This window comes from Aureobasidium subglaciale (assembly GCF_000721755.1).
Source record: "Aureobasidium subglaciale EXF-2481 unplaced genomic scaffold scaffold_6, whole genome shotgun sequence".
NCBI lineage: Eukaryota > Fungi > Ascomycota > Dothideomycetes > Dothideales > Saccotheciaceae > Aureobasidium > Aureobasidium subglaciale.
This window is the reverse complement of record NW_013566989.1, coordinates 963,544-983,323: the sequence shown is the minus strand read 5'-3', so window position 1 is coordinate 983,323 and position 19,780 is coordinate 963,544. Positions and strand designations below refer to the sequence as shown.

Below are 19,780 nucleotides of genomic sequence, written 5' to 3'. Positions count from 1 at the left end.
CAGGTGTAGGTAAACAAGAACGCTTGAATTCCAAACAACATCCGGTTGCCACTACTTCCTCACGACTCGACTTGAATCCTCGACTACTCGGACCTGCAACAAGGACCGAATTCTACGCGCTCTCCAAGGCACTTGTAGGATAATCGCACATCGAGGTTTGTTTGGAGGAGCACACGTGTGGCCTTGTCGGTGTCATCCCGGAATTACAAACAAATAAATCAACAACATCAATACATCAACAAAAGCCACTTTGCTGGATTATGAGCACGACAGACCAATCGACATAGCCACCATGCAGCGAACACGCTCTACCCACTCTATACACCGTCCGCTGTCGCGCGCCTCGACGCAGAGCGCCCACTCTCCCGCTCCCGACATGCTGCACCAACAACAATACATGAATCACCACAACCCCGAGTCAATGCTACTACACTATGCTCAAGGCTCGGCGCCGCACATGGACGCTCAGATGATGCAGCGCACCTTCCAACAACAACACATTCCCATGGACCAGTTCACCGCGCAAGCTCAGCAGTTCGCGACTCAAGATGGCTCGTACATGTTCCAACCTGCCGAGTATGCCGTCCCTATGGGCCTTGCCGCATTTCCTCAACTCAGTGGTCATGAACCAGAGGACCGTCGCCGTAAAGGATCATCGGCCACTGCTACCAACGACAAGGAGTTGCGCGAGTTGCTGTGCAAGAATGAAGCGCGTTCACTGCCCGAGGTCGCGCAAGAGGTCATCGCAAAGGAGCGCACACCTCAGGCAGAAAAGACAAAACAGCTTTTCGCCATGCTCTGGTGAGTGCACTTCTGTCCATGTACGACTTGTTTACTGACGCGACAACAGGCTGCGCAAAGTTTGCAAAGCGGCCAAAACGTCAGTGCCGCGCAACCGTGTCTACTCACATTACGCTACACGTTGCGGTACAGAACGCGTGGTGCCTCTTAACCCAGCATCCTTTGGCAAACTGGTACGAGTCATCTTCCCGGGTATCCAAACTAGACGACTTGGTGTCCGTGGCGAGTCCAAGTACCACTATGTCGACTTGTGTCTTGTCGACGACAACTCGGACTCGCAGCTCACTCTCCAACGCTCAAACTCGAATTCATTACATCCCGATGCCGCAGACATGCGCCGTAGTGCCTCGACAAATCCTCACCTCGACTTCAGCCAGGTACCACGCCTGCCTGCTGATGCCGCCGCCTTCCCAACCCACGGCCTTGACGGCACAAATAGCAGCGATGGCTCAGCCGAGTCACAACCTTCACCGCAGATCGAGCCTCGTGGCCCTCCTTCGACAGCACGCTTGTTTGCTTATCCTGATACGCGTGGCATGGTGGCCGACAACGACTGTTCCATCATGTATGACCAGAACTTGCGCTTCCCTGCGAAAGAAGAAGCGCCTTTCCAAGAGAATGACACAATAGTACTGCCCAACATCCTGCCCTTCTGCCCTGTCAAGACAGACCCCGACACAGCCGAAGCTCTCACAGCTCTCTATAGAACGCACTGCACGTCGTTGATCGACTGCATCCGCTTCTGCAAAGAGAAGCAGTTCTTCCGTCTCTTCACATCCTTCCACGGCACATTGACCGTGCCAGTGCAGAAGTTGCTGGCCAATCCTGCTCTCGCGCCCTGGATTCAGGCTTGTGATACGCTGATGTACCAGAAGATGGTCCGTTTCGTCTCTCGCCTCACCCTGCAAGCTGCACCACCAGTCGTCATCAACATCCTCAACAACATCTCCACCAACCTGCACGCCCATATCTCAAAGACGTTTGCTTCACACCCTACCCATGTTCTGCAAGCCAAGCTCAAACCCGCCGCAACCTTTGCCAGCCTTCTGCATCGCCTGATTCGTGTCAACGCCGCCGCTCATGCTGCCGCGAACCTTCTCACCGTCGACCAAAACCGTGAGCAGATGTGGCGCGAGTGGGTGACCATGGTCAACCCAAAGCGTGTCATGGAAGCCGAGCTTCCTGCTTGTGGCTACGAAGAGGTCTACAAGATCATGACGTGCGACATCAGAGGTCTCCTGGAACCCCTTAGCTCTCCTCCGTTCCCCGACAATCCGCTATTCGCTCATGACAACCAAGCCTACGGTTATGCGCAGGCCAACTTCCCGACCTTCCAGCAACCGCCACCGCAGACTACTGATCAGTCAGGACAAGTCTCGACTGAGAACGTCCTTGACAGATGGTCTGTCTTCCTTACCTCTCTCCCTTCGCGCTTCCCTCAGGCCAACACGAGACTCTTGCTGCACTGCATTAGTGCTGTGGGAACTGCAGCCTTAAGAGACATCACCATCATGGGAGGAGCAAGTTATCAAACCTGGTGGGTCATGAAGATCTTTGTCGATGAGATGGCTTTGTGGTTGGCCGCCATGGGCGGCTTCCTCGAACACAACCCCGTTCATGCAGCACCTGCTGCTTCTGCTGCGCACGTGTCTCCTGACGTCAAGCCGCTCGACTCCAGTGCGAGTATGCGAAGTGGCAGTGACAGCAGAATGAGCAGCATGGAGGTTGACTTCAAGATACAGCCGCATTCTCGGCCAGCCAGTGCTCAAAGTAAGTTCTTAACCTTTTATTCTCAAACCTCTCTTCCATAGAGCTCTGACTGACTTCAAGCCTAAAAGTGACGCGTGCTCATTCCACACAATCTATGCACACCTACAATGCTTCCTTCGACATGGGTGGCCAGCCGATGCAGCTGTCGCAATCGCAACAGCTTCCATCCCAACCACACCAGCAGTTCGCAATGCCGCATCCACGCCAGTCCTTACCCTCTCAGCACATGCAGAACCAAAGTCTGGATGGAGCCGATCTGGATGACAGCGGCATTGGATTAGGCATCACGGATGATGACCTGGCCATGTCCAAGTACGGTCTCATGAGCGGGGACATGTCAGTCAATGTTCTCTGATGCCACCCGAACCTGGCCAACGACGAATCTTGTTAACGACATGGGTGAGGATGTGGCTCAACCACCTTTCGAGGTCAACAAAAAGATGTTGCAAGAATTAAGCTCTCCTCGGCACGAAGCGGACTCTGACATTGCATGAATTATCACGACTTGTTTCTTACTATCTCGACGCGTACACACGTTTCACACACGACTGAAGAAGTTGCATACGTCCGACAAATGCATCAACCGAGACGAAATCAGTATACGTGCATCTTTGATCCATGGATATGGACACGGTTTTGGGGGGGATGATTAGGTATGTGCTATGGGGGGCATAATGACGGGGTCGGTCACTTTGATTTCTGCGCCTCTTTTTTTCTGGTAACCGACCTGCCCTGGTTTTTGGAGTTTTTCTTTTCTTTTTACTGTTTGGGAGGCGCGTGGTTCGACCTTTGCCAATCACAAAGGCTTTTTTTCTCATCAAGAAGTTTTATGCGCGTACTGTTTTTTTTTTCTCGACGCAATCAAGACAAGAGGAGGACCTATTTCCGTACGGTCATAGCTCTCTTGATGTCATGTCTCGTACCGGTGGTTCTCTGTTGTCTGGTTCGATATTCCCACCACCACTAATTGGCCGTACTTGTACATATGTTCCAATTTCTGTTCGACTTTATTCTTTGGGCACTTCTTTGAACTGCAAACTGTGATTGTGACTGTGGTTTGCGTGTCCTTGTCATAAGATCACCTTTCATGCGCATCTCATCACATTTGAAAGAGTGAAGCAAAATGTAGAAAAGTGAAATAGATCTTTTTCGCGACTTCGATGGCAAGAAGTCCTTCAAAGACCAACATCGTAATAAACACAATTGGCCGTCCTAAAGTTATAGAGACAAGCCTCCCTCCCCACCCCCACCCCATCCTCTCTCCCCTGCACCTGCAACCCCGCCTCCCACTTCTTCCTCATCTCAGCCAACAACTCATGCACTTGCGCCAAATACTGACGTTCGGCCAACGGAGCACTCTGAACAAACTTGCGCCAAGAATCCGGATCCGAAAGCCGTGTTTCGTCACGGATGCTCTCTACTATACCTTCTCTGCCTTCGATGGCGAGAATAGGAGCGGAAGATTTCCAAGAGTCAATGTAGGATGTCCAGCGGGCTTGGGCGGCTTCTACAATATGGTATTTATTGCTCTTTTTGCCACGGTGTTGTGCCATGAGGACTTGGACGTTGTTTTTGTTGCGTTCGTTGCCGCTGGTGCTGTTGTTGTTTTCGTTGTGGTGGGAAGAATGGCGGATCAGGGAGGGATGGTGGCGAGAGCGATTGTTGCCGTGTCCAGCTTCCCTGCTTTCTCTTTCGCGGAGCTCAGAACGCAGGTGGGCGATTAGGTTTGTACTTGCGACTTCGGTCTCGGTGTCTGTGGTGCTGTTGCGTACTTTGAAGGTTGAAGAGGCTTCGTGCTTTACCATTACGATCCATGGGTGCGAGGCATCGCGCTGCTTACTTAGGACGTCGTCGATGGTGCGGGCGTCTGTGGCTAGTTCGGCGCTGAAGTCGTTGGCCCAGAGGCTGGCGAGGACTTTGATGCCTGTGGAGCGGAGAATCGTGGGATCGCCAGAGGCCACGAGAATATCGCAGCGTTTGGCATTCCAAGCTGCACTGAGCGATTCTTCGTGGCCCTTTTTGAGATAGGCATTGTTGACTGCGTTCTTTTTGTGTCTGATGATGGCGGCGATGAGGCCGTCCCAACCGATACTGACGCCGACGGCATGGCAAGCTTCACTTGTGGCATGTGTGCGAGAGCGATGGGCATCGATAAGTCGGTCGTACCTTCCACCTGCTGCAAAGACATTTCTGTTCTTCTTGTCGTACATGCACTGGAAAAGTACGCTGCCGGAGTAGAACTTTTCGTTGACGCTGCTCAGAGGACAGATGTAAATCTTGCGACGAATGCCAAATAGCTTCATCGCATCGACCACACGCTTAATGTGGTCCATGGGTCTTCTAATTCTGCTTGCGTGTGTGCTGCCTTCGAGGATCTCCTGAAGCCTTTTCAAAGCTTTCTCAGGGGTATCGCGGAAGTCGAATTGTGCCAGATCATCGAGAGATGTAGAGTGAATGCCGATAAGAGGTGAGCGAAGTTCAGTACGTATCTTGGACCAGCCAAATTGGTGAATGTTCAACTTGCTGAGGGTTTCTTTGACAAGTGGCCTTTGAGATTGATCAATGCGGCAGAAATCAAGTATGAGTTCTAGCAGATCCGAATGGCTGAGATGGAAGCACATTGGTTGTGATGCGAGAGCAGGGACCTCGTCAATGATCTCATCTACAACCTTGAGCACTTCTGCTTCTTGCAACGGAAGATCGTCACTCTCTTTTGTCACAATGTCAAAGTCGACCTCCTTGATAGTCCTAGGCGCACCTCCACTGAGGGTGTCACGGAAGACATTGCCAAAGACAAATGTCTTTTCGACAGCCGGTTCTTGCTTGGCGAGACGCCTGGCATGCGGAAGAACGAGATCATAAGGTAATTGCAAAAGATTGCCGGTGCCATCCAGGAGCTGAACAATATTGGGTGCGGTGTAGTAGTTGGAGCGAGGAAGTACTAGAGGTCGCTGCGTCTCTTCGGCTCCGTGTCTGCGGAAGATGGAACATAGAGTGCCTCTAGCGATATCTCTTACACGGAAATCTTCGGCTGTAGGTGGGTCCTTACTCGCTTTAGCGTCCCAAGCGAAATCCTTAACGCGTTGATCGGGCGTCTGCGAGAATAAAGCTGTCATCATCTTCTGATAGTATTGCGACCCTGGGTCGGTCAAACTCTGCAGTGCTTGTCGGATGGTCTCGTCTTCAATCTGTACCGGCAGCTTCCCACTTCTCAAGAGTTCCATACTACTCGGACGGTCGCCAGGCGAGTGACTGATCAGCTCCATGATGATGTTTCCTTGTAACACCTTCTCTGGAGCTTGGAACTCAACAGGTAAGACATGATCTTTCTCTCTCATCTCAAGCAACACTTCGTGGCGCTCCATAGCGGTTCTCAAGGGGAAGCACATCTCGAAGAAGATGATACCCATCGAGTACATGTCGACTTTGTCATTGTAGTTCACGCCGGAACCTGATTTGATTTCCGGTGCAACATACATGGCAGTTCCAACACTTCTGGTCATATCCGCGCCTCCATTGGAGCTTGTCATGACTTTGTCAGCGCTGGTGTACTGGCTTGTTGTAGCTAGACCAAAGTCTCCAATGCGAGGGTTTCCAGCAACATCAATGAAGATATTGTCAGGCTTGAGGTCGCGATGGATGATTCCATGGTTGTGAATATGCGCGAGACCTTCAAGGACTTGTCGGAGCATTTGCCAACCTTGTTCAGGTTTGGCATACATGTCCTTCCGAATCAAGTCTCGAAGTGTGTGTCTCTCACAATACTCCATCTGGATGTAAAGTGTTGAGCGCATGAAGCGGCGAGACGAGGCGCGATGTGTGCGTTGCGGACGTGAATCGGTGTCTTCGCCATCGCTGATGGCGCCCTCTGAGTGTGCTCCATTCCTAAATATAGGCCTGCCACTTGCAACACGACCATTAGTCTCCGTTCCAGAAGCCGAGCCCTCATCGTCGTCTTCGTCGTCCTCGTCGTCATCGTCGTCATCGTCGCTGTCTTCACCAAAGACAATATCGTCGCCGAGTCCACTTGAGCTGACAAAGTCTAAGCCGCGACTGCTCATGCCGAATTGTATACCATCGCCTGAGGACGTGGTCATATCTTCCGCGAACGAGACGGACTCCTGATCTAGTTCAACCATGCCAGACAAGTCATCCTCGACCCAAGCTGAATAGTAGCGGACCACGTAAGCATGATTAAGTCTGTGCAAGAGCATGACCTCCGATAGAACGTGCTCGAGCTGTGCAGCCGAATCTTGTTTGACTTTCTTGATGGCATAGACTCCGCCGTCGAGCTTGTTGCGTGCCTTTACCACCTCACCGAAGCCACCTTTACCAAGACGGCCGAGTTCGGTGAAGTCCTTGACATAGCGTGAGAATGAAGGGCCTTCACCAACGCTGAGTGAGTTCTGCCTAGAGCGTCTAGCAATAGGACTCTTGAAGTCTCCAGAAAAGCCCATAGAAGACGATTGCCTTCTTTTACTCGTGGAATGCTCTGCGTTGATAATTGGTAGGTCGCTGCGGAAGAACTCGCTCGGGATCAATTCGAAAGCTGTAGGTCTGTTCTTTGGCTCCTTGCTGAACACTCTGCGCAAGATGTCGCTAAGCGGGTCCGAAAGATCCAGCGACTCAAGCATAGCCATTGGACCATGGTACTTGCGGGTCACTGTGGTGCCGAACAGCATCTGGACAAGCAGAACACCAAAATCCCAGACATCACTCCGGCGAGTAAATGCAGGATCATTCCCGGAACATTCGGGTGCAAGCCAAGCCACCATTTTCTTGCTCTTCTCGACAGTGCTTGGTCGGCCCTGCAGTATGAGTAGCCTGTCCTCGTATGCAGCATCTGCGAGCTTCGGTGACGTGACTCCAGTATCCGATCGGAAAAGTAGAACATTAGCACTGTGAATGCGTTTGTGAACGATACCATGGCGGTGATAATAGTCTAGTGCTTCGAGCAAATCCAAACACCATTGCTTCGCTTTTGCTGGAGGCACAGTGTGACCGTCTTCAAGCATCTCTGCAAGACTTCCTCTGTTGGCAAGATCTGTCAAGACTGAGACGTCCCAGTCTTGATTGGACCCGCTGTCTTTGCCCTCAGTCTTATCGACCTTAAAAGCGTAGACATTGAGGATGTTGGGTTGGCGAAGGACTTTCAGCGCTTCCAACTCTTCCTCCAGGGCGAGCAAATGATTCTTGCTCGTGGCATCGCCGTGTATGATCTTCAAGGACAAGCGACGAACCGCCAACATGGTTTGACTCATGAGCGCACCTCTGGTGACTTTGGGCTGAGCAGCGAAGATACCCATTTGTCCTTTGGAAGCGATTGGTGATATCAAAGCGACGCTACTGAAAGGTGCGCTTTCCACGCCAGGAGCAAGTGCGATGTCTTGATCAAAGTCGATCGTGTTATTGCCGTCTTCCGCTGATGGATGTGGGCTAGATTTTTGTTGAGTCCGAGAAGATCTGTCGCGTCGTTTAATTTCACGACGTTCGACCTCGTCCTGAACCATTTGCTGCAGCATACGTTCTTCTTCATCCTGAGCGGCTTGCACTCGCTTAGCTTCATCCTCCTTGGCTTCTTTGGCCTGGTCAAAGGCAGCGGCCTCCTGGTTCATGCGCTCATCTTCAAGACTGGGGAGAACGCCCTGCTCTCTGGCCTGCACGGCGTCTTCAAGCGCATCTTGTATGTCCGCGGCGATAGCGTGCATCATGACCTCTCCAGCCATCTCGGCCGGTCTGGTCTTGATAATGTGTTGAAGACATTTCCTAGCTTGAGCTTGCAATTTATCCAAGCCTTCTATTTGAAGGACAGGAGCAGACTTTGGATATGTTGCCGTCAATTTGGCAGAGAGAATGACAAAGGTAGATTCATCGGAAAAGGCTTTCAATTTGAGCTTGAATGCTCGATCAGAGCTTTTGCTCCAGGCAGACTTGACTTCTACTTCTTCGTAGTCTTCCATATAAATGGCTTGGAGGACGTCAATTTCCTCAGCCTGAACCTCGGCATAGTTGACATGAGGAACGTCTGCCGGGATCGTCGCGGCAGGCTTTGGTGCTGGGGGTTCATTGTGTTTGCGATTCTTGGTAGACGTCTTTCCAGGCGTTTTTGGAGCCATCCTTGAAGGTGGTCATGAGCGTGTGTGGTAGAAGTGCCAGATGACACTACCAAAATTGAGTAAGAGCGAGCAGCCGAAGCCGCACTCTTTACGCTGTGGCCGACATTAATCTTTATGATATCTATGGTATAGGAGAGAATGGGGTGGTTATCATCAGAAGAACATACAATGATAGAAGCGTTGGAAGATGAACTCTCCAAGGCGGAAGGCGGTGAGCAGCTTGGCAGATCAAGGTTTGGTGTGGAGAGTGTTGATAAACAAAAGCGTTCTCCTCGAGTGCAAACGCGATAACGAGTTGACAACATCAATCTCACATAATGTTATCCTGGATTACGGGCGCCAAGGGCGTGGAAGAGGTCGAAGGTATCGTCGTTGTTATTCGATCATCGGAACGAAACTGAAGTGGTATTCAGATCCCTTTCCCGAAGCGCCAGAAACACCAGCCCATGTTTTCGCAGCACGCGCATTCAAACATGCCATCTTTGGCACTCCTGCTCCACCCAACGAAGCGAACTATATACAAGACACCAGAGTCGCTCAATCAATCCAAATCGAATCGAAGCCACGCACTGTGACGGTTGAGATGCCTACACGACCAAAAGACGACACGGATGAGATCGCGTTACCCTCTGCACCTGGTCTGTCCCCTACCAAGCCTAACGGGATTCTCATGACACCCGGTACTACGAGAAGGAACAAGTCTGTCACCTTTGGAGCCCAAGTTGTCGACAATGAAGGCAAGAAGCAAGGCAGCAACGGCCTCCCAAACACTCTCCCCGGAAAGTTCCCAAGTCCATGGACAGCAAGGGACGACAACGGCCTCGGCCAACCTGGCTCAGCCTCAAACAGAGCAAGAACTAAGCTCACTGCTCAACTTCAAGAGGTTCGCGACTCCGCACAGAAGAGCAAGACAATGCAGAGGGCCAAGGACGATACCGACTTGACCATGGACTATATGGAGCCCCGATCACAGTCAGGAAAGTACTGGAAGACAGAGTACGAGTCATATGCCGAAGCCACTCAGCGGGAGATGAAGAAACTGGTCATTAAGCAAAAGGCCGCAAAGGACTTCGCAAGGGAGAAGGAGGACGAAGTATCAGACCTGAAATCACAGCTACGACAAGAGAAACTCAAGGTCGAGAAACTGGAAGCCAAGACCAAAGATCTGGCTGCTCAGATGAAGGAGTTTGAGATGAAGCTCACGGGCCAGACAAGCCAGGACACCAAGAACGACATCGCCAAGTTCAAGGCCGAGAACGAGCATCTTCGTTACGATCTCGACCAAGTACTGGGAAAGAAAAGCGGTATTATCAACAGTCCCAAGCGGAAGACACCGAAGACTGCTCCAGCGGGTGATCTTTGGGCAAATGCCGCCTTCTCCAGCCCTTTCGTGGACGATGCCGCAGACAAGGACCAATCTCCTCTACGCGCACGAGACTTGAACATTCAAAGTCAGAAGTTGCCCAAGGATGGAAGACCCAAGTCGACCAAGAGTGTGCACACAAAGCGTTTTAGTGAAGACACTTTCGACATCTCACTAGCCCTTCCACAACCATCCCCTGAGCTATTTCCTCGCTCCATACCTCGCAGCAGCAGAAAGTCGACAGCAGACATGACGATAGACGAGCTGGTCGAGAAGTACTCACCAGAAAAGCCACAATTCGATCGTCTTGCTCTGCCTCTAGGTCTTGGTGCTCTCAACTTTGGTTCTGGCAAACCCGATGTTGGAGCCCCGACCAGCCCGCCGAAGACAGGAGCTAGAATCTCCAGTTTGAGTGACGAGAGGAAGGCCAAAGCTCTAGCACGAATCGAGGCGAGAAGGCTCTCTAAACTGGCAGCAGCATGATTGGTTATTTGGCATGATGGTTCCACGAAGTTATGCATTGCTGGTTATTTCACTTCTGTTGATGCTTCTTAATTGATACCCCATTTTACTGTTTTCTCGCAAATACAAATACCATCACAATGTCTTGTTTCTGTTGTTATGACCATAAAATCCCATGCCAAGACGTCCAAAGGGCAAATGGATTTCATGACGCAGCTTGCACCCTCGACGAAGCTGCGAAAGTGCAACCAGACTCGACCACAGCAAGCCAAACCTCCGATCATCTCGAAACCAATATCTATCGTACCATTTAGACAAACCCATACACATCACACCATGGACTCTCTCGGCAGCGGAAACATCGACCTCTCCAAGATGTCAGACGCCGAAAAGCAAGACCTTCAACAATTCGTCGTCAACGAGTCTCAAAAGGCTAGAATCCAACAATGTACGTCGCACCCGCTTCCCTTTGATCTCTTCTCCCACTCCCTTGTCTCCCTTCCTCCATCCTACATCGCTTTCTTCTCCCATCCTATTTCGCCTTGCTCCAAGTCCTCCAGACCAAGTTTGCTGACCAGAAGCAACCTAGCCATCCACTCCCTCACAGACACCTGTTTCCGCAAATGCATCACTGGAAAGATTTCCTCGGGTAAACTGGACAGGAGCGAGGAGCCTTGTATGCAAAACTGTGTTGATCGCTTCATGGATGCGAATTTGGTCGTCATCAAGAATTTGGAGCAGATGAGAACTCGCATGTAAAAGAGATGGAGAGCAAGAGAAGCGTCTGAAGCTGTCTGTCTTTAAACCTTAGGAGTCTGGAGGATACAGGTCTCTGGAATCTCTGGAGGATGGAGATATACAAGTGCTGGGCAATTGGCATGATATGGAAAGAGCCATGAGGAATTTGTACATTATGGAGGGTTGTAGGATAGATGATGGTATTTGGAGCATGAGAACGAAAGCCCAAGCATCAGTCGAAAGAAGACAATAGCAAAAGAGAATCATCGATAATGCGCTGGAAGCTGTTCAAGCGCATTATCGTTGACAGTCAAGTGGTCAAACATACAGAGATCAGAACACACATCTACTCAACAAATCACATGAATGACAACAGGCAATGCACGGCGAGGGCATGAATGAACTAGATTTGGGATTTCTCCCTGGTATCGAAAAGGGGTCTGCTTCCTTGCAGCCACCCACACCCACGTAACGCCAATGCTTTTTGTTTTGAGCAGACCATAATCATAACCACAACATTCGAGTCCAAATTGCCATCATCTTGTTTTGAAACGAGGCTAATTTAAACAATGTTGAGCTTGGTGGCGGCGATGTCAAGAGCGTCAACGTCGGGAGTAAGACGGGCGAAGGCCTTCTTGGTACCGTCGGGGCTGAAAAAGACAAGTGCGTTAGTAGGGTTCTTGCGAAGTCGAGCGAGAAACAGGGCTGGCCATACCGGATCAGAGTGTTGATCTTGACGGTGTCAACGTCGTACTGCTTCTTGAGGGCGTCCTTGATCTGGCGCTTGTTGGCCTTGGTGTCGACGATGAAGACGAGGGTGTTGTTCTCCTCAATCTTCTTCATGGCAGACTCGGTGTTGAGAGGGTGGATCAAGACCTTGTGCTGCTCGACACCAGTCTCGGCCTGGACACTCTTGCGGGGGTACTTGGGAGCGCGCGAGAGCTTGAGAGTCTTGGGCTGGTGGAAGGTGGTCGACAGGCGGACTTTGCGGACCTTGTGCGAGTTGACCTAATCAAAAGAATAGGCCGTCAGCGATGGGAGTGCTGACACGCCTCTATTTCAGGTAGTCCTTACGCCACGAAGAGCAGCCTTAGCGGCAGCGCCGGCCTTGGCCGAAGGCTTGGTGGCCTTCTTTGCGCCTGTGAAAGGTGGTGTTAGTGAAGTGTTTTTCCATGGTATGCGGAATTTGCAGTGGAAGGATCAAGGCCTGGGGTCGAACACGTCCAACGAAGACAGATTTTGTCGCAATTGAACAATCCTCAGTCGTAGAGTATTCGCCATGATTCCTCGTCCTGGTGAGTCGCACCTTTAGGGGCCTGGGTGGTGTTCGAAGGGGCCATCTCGTTGTATTTGTCGGGGTCGTTGCTACAGAAGTCGCTCGCTGCTCAAGATTGGAATTTGCAAAGCAGTTTGCAAAGTGCAAAGAAGCGGCTAAAATTCGGTTTGGTCTTTGTCGCCCAAACTCTTGGCGTGGATCTCGGACACTTTTTTGCACAAGTGAAGAGATACTATGGAAGGACAAGAATATTCAATCATAATAATTTGCTCAAACTCCTCTGTAGCCTGCGACTTTTCGTCTTACCGAGTTGGAGAAAATCAGAGAGCCACACAACCTAGCTCCACCTAAACTCTGAAGACTATCAAATTTCCAACAACTCCACAAAAATGGTCAACACCAAGAAGAAACAAAAGCCAGTGAGCCTTTCTCATGGTCGGCCACCAGCAGCCAACAAGCCAAAGGCATCATTATCTTCCAAGGCCACCCGAAATTTGATACAAAGTCATCATCGTCTGCACAAAGTACTTGCCGATGCCACGCGTCAAGGAGACGAACAGACGGCGTCAGCCATTCGACAACAGATTGAAGAGAAAGGTGGTCTGAAGAGCTACCAGCAAGCGAGCATTCAAGGTCAATCTGGCGATCGTGGCGGAGACACCTCGAGAATTCTTTTGGACTGGTTGCCGAAGGACCTGCCGAAAGGACACACGATCCGCATGCTCGAAGTCGGCGCTCTCTCTGTCAACAACGCATGTTCGAAATCTGACGTGTTTGATGTGACGCGCATAGACCTGAACTCACAGGCCGCTGGAATCGAACAGCAAGACTTTATGGAAAGACCTGTTCCAGAGATAAACGCTGACAAATTCGACATCATCTCTCTGTCATTAGTATTGAACTATGTTCCGGAGGCACTTGGCAGGGGAGAGATGCTGCGAAGGACATGTCAATTTCTGCGAGCTTTGCCCGTGTTAGGTTTCGGGGAATCTGCAACCGAGTACTTCCCGTCCCTCTTCTTGGTCCTTCCAGCGCCCTGTGTGATGAACTCGCGTTACCTGGATGAGACTCTATTGAACCAGATCATGGTCACCCTCGGCTATACTATGGTCAAGAAGAAGCTATCGACCAAACTCGTTTACTATCTGTGGCGTTACCAGGGCAAGGGTTCAGAAAAGCGGCACAAGTTTCGAAAAGATGAGGTCCATCCTGGAAAGACCAGAAACAACTTCTGCATCATTCTGGAGTGAGCACACTCCAAACTTTGTCGATGGTCAGTCAGGTACTCCGTCCTGCCCCTGAGCAATATCTGGCAAAGCGAGGCTACGAAGACATAACCGTATGTGCATGCGATGCGAGACGTTATCGTGCGATAAGGTTGGGCTGCAACATTCAGATCGGACGACAGATGCATCACACTTCTCAAATGCATGCTGATCAACAAGAGTTGATTAAAGCGAGAAGGATGCACGAACAAGCCGTTTGTCTCGTGTACGTTGATTTTGAGCGGATTATTGGTAGGGCCAAGGTCGACCCAGCAAATACAGCAAGGATCGTTCACAATCACATGACTGAAAGGTGCTGCATACACTTTGGCAGGCACATATTATCATGCCGTGCTGGCGGTTAGACGGGAAGCTCTCTTTGGTCAGTACAACGTGTCGAATGCAAGGTAGATGAATACACTGTGCAGACGCGCGCGGCTCATATGCACCATGTTCACGCCTTGCTGGCCATCCGTCACATCCTGCGACTACATCCCCTACGCGCGTATCAAGTTGCTGACATATCTCCTAAGAATTGACGGAGCTGTGAAAGATGAGAGTGCGTCCGAGAGGATGCGAGACCTTGATTTTGGAACTGCTTGACGTTGGCTAATTTCCTTCAAGATATCGACAAGGCTGATGACAATCTTCGAGAAGTCTCCGCGCGAGTGACTTCATTTATTCGATAGATTGATTAGAAGTCCCAAATGGACGGCAGGATTTAGTAGGGCCAGTCTAGCGCAGCACACTCGGCAGAGGACCACAAACGCAGGTCTTGCTGCGCCGGTTCTGGTCAAAATGTTTGTAAAGCACATTGACATGCAGTCTGAATCATCGACATCAAGACACAAGCAGACCTTGAATAAAGTGTGACGCTGCAAAGTCATGCAAAGGCAGCAGGGTACGGCCCGCTTGCCGCATAACGCAAGCAATCGAAGAGGGTCATACTTTGACCTGTCAACAGGCAAGTTGATGAAACAACGTTCTAGAAGAGCAAGTCGGAGCCCAAAGGATTTGCCAGAGTAAGCAGCACAGATGCCTGAACGGACCCTGGCAGTTGGAAGCGAACGGTCGACAAGTGGTCCGATCCATTGAGATGAAGCCTACAATAGTTCACAGCATCATCATACCTGGTCCCGTCGACAGAGGGTTGTTGCTTTTTCAGTGCGCGATTTAGACATTCGTATTCTCTTTTGATTAAAAGAAGAAGCGCGGAAGTAGCGGAAGAATGGTCAAAAAACGATAGCTAGTTAAGTGCTAGAGGTCAAAGACCATTTCGTGGCCGGCGTCTCAGGACTGGAGAAGAAGCACATAGAAAGTCGAAGCATACGCCCATACGAGGCTCTAGCGCAAGGACTCTGGAACCGGCTGCCGGGGTGCTGCATGAAGGCAGAGCTCTCGAGATTCTTGGGAAATGACGGGCCAATTGGGTCGATTTGGTCACGATACAAGGTAGCCAAGAGAAGCAGCAGCTAATAGGAAGCAGAGGGCAGCGGTAGTGCGGTGCGATGAGATGCACGATGGCATGCTGTATGGAGACTGTAATCGGCAGCAGCACTACCGGGTGGAGGCGCGGCGCTGTTTTATTAGAGTCGGTGGACACTGGGCAAGACTCAGGGTCAAGATGGTGTGTGTGTGTGGCCTTTACCGATGCTCAGCGAAAGCGGGCGCGGACCTCCCTGCGACTCTTTTTTTGTGAGGAAGTGCGCTCCGCTGACGGATTCTGCTTGGAAATTTCTATATCGGCAGGCAGGGGTCTGCATATAATTGTTTGTACAGAGAAAGCAGTCAGGGAGTTGTGATAGTCCTAGTTCTCGGTTGATCTGTTTCATCATCATATCACTTGCTCCGTTAGTTGTTACGGAGACAGGTCTCTGACTCGGGCATCCAACGGCTTACGGCTGCAGAAAAGAAGGCCACAAGGCTGTTTTGCTGCATCATAACGCCAAGCTCTCGCAGTACCCACATCTGTCTTTGGCGGCCATCGCAAAATCCTCTCTCGATTACATTCCCTCTCTCCTTCCCCAAACCCTCTCCAGACCTAATCATCATCTCATCGTCGACTGCTGGTTTGGTAGTCTTCTCTCTGTGCACTGTTCTCCCGCCCCTGGAACCACCCCAAGGGCTTATGAGATCACGCCCCGCCACGAACAACGACTGACGACAAAGAAATCAAAGTCGGCCAGCTACACCCGCAACGACGCCCGTCTCAAGTCTTGACGATCAAGGTCCCTTTCCTTCACCTGACCTTGTGCTCTGCTGCATAGCTGTTCCCTGTATACAGCTCGCCCTGTAATTCTTCAGGCAACCCGTTGCTGCCGTTGTCAATCCCGCCGAGCTAGCCGGGGTCACACGTCCTCGACTCTTTGGTCTGCCTAAACGCCTTTTGACATCACATCCCCCCGACAACTCTAAACTCTTTTCCGTCGAATTCTCTTCCCAAGACTTCGCCTGCTTGTCGACATCATGAGTCTTCAACAACCGGACATGTATTACGACAACCAGCCTGCAAGTCGCTCGCCGCATGCGCAGCGTCATCAGCCCCAGTTGCATCGCCAGTCGTCGCGCCAATTCGACTCGTACGCTCACCTCCCTTCGGGCCTCTACGGCGCCGAAGAGCAGCAACAGCAGCGTTTCGACGCTCCTCGCTATAATGACAGAATGGGCGCCCCTCCCAACATGCACCAAAACATGAATCAAAACATGAACCAGAACATGAACCAAAACTATGGTGGTGGTTACGATATGGGTGCTCAAAACTGGAACAGCGCTGCCTTTGGAAACAACACCATCGGCGCTCTGGGTGCCTCCCAGCGCAGGCGCGGCCCGCAACAGGCCCCGAGAAACGGTCTTCCTTCGGTAAGCACCAATGCGCCTTCGCATCAGTATGGTCTGGGTCTGACTAACGTTGGTGGACAGGCCTGGCTCGACCAGCCCCAACCCATGCCTCAAGTCTCCCCATACCTTGGTCTTGGTGGAGGTGTCATGGGTGCGCCGTCAATCAGATCGGACCAACTTGGCTCTGAGCCCGACGAGGAGCTCATTCCCACCGCCATTGTCATCAAGAACATTCCGTTCGCTGTCAAGAAAGAGCAATTGGTTCAGTTGATGACCGATATGGGTCTGCCCCTCCCTTATGCCTTCAACTACCATTTCGACAATGGTGTTTTCCGCGGTCTGGCTTTCGCCAACTTCACCTCGCCCGATGAAACGGCCGCCGTCATCGATGCCATGAACCACTTTGAGCTCCAGGGCAGGAAGTTGAGAGTCGAGTACAAGAAGATGCTCCCCGCAGCTGAGCGCGAGAGGATTGAAAGAGAGAAGCGCGAGCGCCGTGGCCAGCTCGAAGAGCAACACCGTCCCATGGCCAACCAGACTCTTCAGACCCAGACATCCATGTCTTCACTCACTGGACACATGCCTCCAGCCTCTCCTTCGCCTGTCTTGGCTGGAAACGTTGGACTTGCTGTTGATCTTAACAACCCCGACACGCTCAAGGTCTACTCGGACCTGCTCATTTTCAAGGAGGACAAGAACAGAGATCTGTTCATCTTTCCCTCAAACTTGAGCCCTCCTCAGAGGCGTGTCATCCACACCATTTCCCACCACATGGGTCTTGCCCACATCTCAAAGGGACAGGCCGACCAGCGCGCTGTTCACGTCTACAAGGATGCCCCTCGTCAGAGACTCAGTCCACCAATGCCTCAGATTCAGGCCATCCAGCAAGGTGAGACACAGAGAAGAGGCCTCAACCGCGCTGCGACTACCGACTTCACCGATGTTCGCAACCAAGATGCTTTCTATAACGGAGCTGGTGTTCGCCACCAGCAATCTGGTTACCTTGCTGGTTTCCAGGACGCCCCTAGCAACCTTGCCGCAGGTCCTAACCTCCGTGCTGCCAAGTCATTCGCTGACCTGCGCTCTTACACTCCTTCCCCCGTCCCTTCAACCGCCAGTTTCCCTGCCACCCTGGGTAACAACGTCTCTCGTTTTGCCGAATACGCTCGTGAGAATGGTGGCACACCTGCCATCACCCCCACTGGTACTGCCGCTCCCATTGGTACCCGTGGAGACGAGAACATGCTCGTTAACGGACTCGGAAACATGAACATTGGTGGCCCCGCCGGTTTCGCCAGCAGCCCTCGTGGTCTGCGCGGCATGATGTCCTGGGACCGCGAAAGCAACCCAGGACCCATTGGTGGCCACCGCTCCTTCAGCACTAACAACACCGGCTATGACGAGCAGCCTCGCGACCGCAACCAGGGCGCACCCTCTCGCCAGCCTCGTGGTCCTATGCCCGAGCGTGGCTCCGGCTTCCCTCGTCGCAATGGACACATGGCTCGCGGCAGCGATGAACTGTCCCAACAATCCGGTGTCGAAATCACTGTCGAGTAGATCACTCATTTTCAATGACACGTAACGGCAACTGTACACCTTCATGAGTATGATGCTTGCAAACTCGAACCGATTTCAAGAACGACGAACAAGCTACCACGGCATGGGCAGACGAGACGACATTGCTCTCATGTCTTCTTTCGGTCTCTCGGCTGCCTTGATGAAGTCAATGACGAATGACACCAACGACCGCTACGAAAGTAGATCCCACCCCTTCCAAAAGAACATATCCCCACCGTACCACTATTAGCTTTCAGCATGGCTCAAAGGACATTCACTCAAGCCCGAAAGCAGCGCACTGATTTTATCCCTCCCTTGTCAAAGATTGCATCAAGTTCTAGTCCCTTATGCTCTTTTCCCGCCCATCTGGTGCACCTTCTGCTTTGTCATTTCACCACCGCCTGTTTTGAAGCAACGAATGAGAAAAGGAGGAAACGATATCACATCACTGTTTGGAATCTCTCGACAACAACAATCAACACAACGAAAAAGATAGTATAACGAATATCGAGAAATGGACAAACAAACAATTGTCTGATTATTTTGTTTCCTTGCTTTTGTTTTCTTTGTCATCTCCATCTTCTGCTTCTTTCCTACATCTCTATGATATCATTTTCTTCCTTTAAGGGATTTCAAAATGGGATGGGGAAAGAATAGTCTGGCACTAATGCTTTCTGTGGAAGACGTTGGCTTGTGTATTGTATTATCATTTTGCTTTTATCTGGTGGTGCAGAGGAAGAGGAACTTTGCGAAAACTAATAATATTCAGATGAGATTGTATTATTCTTTTGATTCTATCTTTTTTCTTGCATCAGATGTCATGATTGTGACTCTGACCATGATTAATCTCAACCATATCTAGCCCCCACAATGACTGAGATATCCGTCTCGCTTTGAGGATGGATGGTCGATAGGCCAGGTTGTATCAAGTACATCTTCAGAGGCGTCGTGGTGTCTCGACTCAAGATATTATTGAGGAAGTCGCAAAGGCTCACAGAAGAACAACCACTGCGTGAAGCCTCTCCAGTACTGCAGTTTGTTCTCAGTATAGCAACTCGGCACTGATACATCGTTAGCATCTCACACAACTTCAGAGGTAGTTCAGAACCTGGGGTATGATAGCTCCATGGATAAACAGGTATAAAGCGATGCTATATCCATACTTGTCGCCACGCGCCGAGCTCACGGCTTGCTGTTTTTTTCAGATATCGAAATCAAATGTCCTTATCTCCAACCTCCTACTTTTGTTTGAGACTTCCAGTGGAGCCTGTAGCCTGAGGAGGATAGAAGTCCGTTCCTGTCGCATACCCCACTATCGCCTTCATAGTCACCTTCCCAAACACTCTTCCCTCCTTCCCAATCATACCTTCGACTTCATTGCCCTGTACCTCCCCCACGAGACCCTCGACGGCCTTCTGCAACCAATCACTCCCAGCTTCCACAGCCATGATGTTCGAGGCGTTGGTGCCGAGATTAGCTTGTCCGATGGAGACTTGTCCGTTGTCTAGGTCGAAAACCCAGTAGCCAGCCTTCATGACTGCATTTCCTATATTAGAGGCAACATCAGGCCATTCGCCTTTAGCATCTCCTTCAC

The 19,780-nt window shown here is 51.1% G+C and overlaps 7 protein-coding genes across 7 annotated transcripts; 5 read left to right on the top strand and 2 right to left on the bottom strand.

Annotated features, from left to right (window-relative positions):
- Positions 1-147: 147 nt before the first annotated feature.
- AUEXF2481DRAFT_78728 (uncharacterized protein) lies at positions 148-2,926 on the top strand (the record flags this gene model as incomplete). The annotated part of the gene is made up of 3 exons (XM_013490062.1): positions 148-801; positions 851-2,571; positions 2,640-2,926. The coding sequence occupies exons 1-3, from the start codon at positions 293-295 to the stop codon at positions 2,924-2,926; spliced, it is 2,517 nt and encodes an 838-aa protein (XP_013345516.1). The 5' UTR covers positions 148-292.
- Positions 2,927-3,483: 557 nt separating this feature from the next.
- Positions 3,484-8,886, bottom strand: AUEXF2481DRAFT_631903 (uncharacterized protein). Its single transcript, XM_013490178.1, has 2 exons — positions 8,855-8,886; positions 3,484-8,780 (listed from the first exon to the last, which is right to left on the bottom strand). Exon 2 carries the CDS (start codon positions 8,685-8,687, stop codon positions 3,747-3,749), a length of 4,941 nt encoding a protein of 1,646 aa, XP_013345632.1. The 5' UTR covers positions 8,688-8,780; positions 8,855-8,886; the 3' UTR covers positions 3,484-3,746.
- Positions 8,887-9,004: 118 nt separating this feature from the next.
- Positions 9,005-10,533, top strand: AUEXF2481DRAFT_3808 (uncharacterized protein; the record flags this gene model as incomplete). Its single annotated transcript, XM_013489833.1, has 2 exons — positions 9,005-9,050; positions 9,101-10,533. The coding sequence occupies 2 exons, from the start codon at positions 9,005-9,007 to the stop codon at positions 10,531-10,533; spliced, it is 1,479 nt and encodes a 492-aa protein (XP_013345287.1).
- Positions 10,534-10,848: 315 nt separating this feature from the next.
- Positions 10,849-11,271, top strand: AUEXF2481DRAFT_3807 (uncharacterized protein; the record flags this gene model as incomplete). Its single annotated transcript, XM_013489832.1, has 2 exons — positions 10,849-10,960; positions 11,102-11,271. 2 exons carry the CDS (start codon positions 10,849-10,851, stop codon positions 11,269-11,271), a joined length of 282 nt encoding a protein of 93 aa, XP_013345286.1.
- Positions 11,272-11,543: 272 nt separating this feature from the next.
- Positions 11,544-12,737, bottom strand: AUEXF2481DRAFT_631820 (uncharacterized protein). The gene is made up of 4 exons (XM_013490177.1): positions 12,557-12,737; positions 12,337-12,389; positions 11,966-12,258; positions 11,544-11,900 (listed from the first exon to the last, which is right to left on the bottom strand). The coding sequence occupies exons 1-4, from the start codon at positions 12,588-12,590 to the stop codon at positions 11,813-11,815; spliced, it is 468 nt and encodes a 155-aa protein (XP_013345631.1). The 5' UTR covers positions 12,591-12,737; the 3' UTR covers positions 11,544-11,812.
- Positions 12,738-12,763: 26 nt separating this feature from the next.
- On the top strand, positions 12,764-14,058 carry AUEXF2481DRAFT_631742 (uncharacterized protein). Its single transcript, XM_013490176.1, has one exon. It carries the CDS (start codon positions 12,916-12,918, stop codon positions 13,774-13,776), a length of 861 nt encoding a protein of 286 aa, XP_013345630.1. The 5' UTR covers positions 12,764-12,915; the 3' UTR covers positions 13,777-14,058.
- A 2,199-nt stretch (positions 14,059-16,257) lies between these two features.
- On the top strand, positions 16,258-18,186 carry AUEXF2481DRAFT_64217 (uncharacterized protein; the record flags this gene model as incomplete). The annotated part of the gene is made up of 2 exons (XM_013490047.1): positions 16,258-16,650; positions 16,711-18,186. The coding sequence occupies 2 exons, from the start codon at positions 16,258-16,260 to the stop codon at positions 18,184-18,186; spliced, it is 1,869 nt and encodes a 622-aa protein (XP_013345501.1).
- Positions 18,187-19,780: the final 1,594 nt, after the last annotated feature.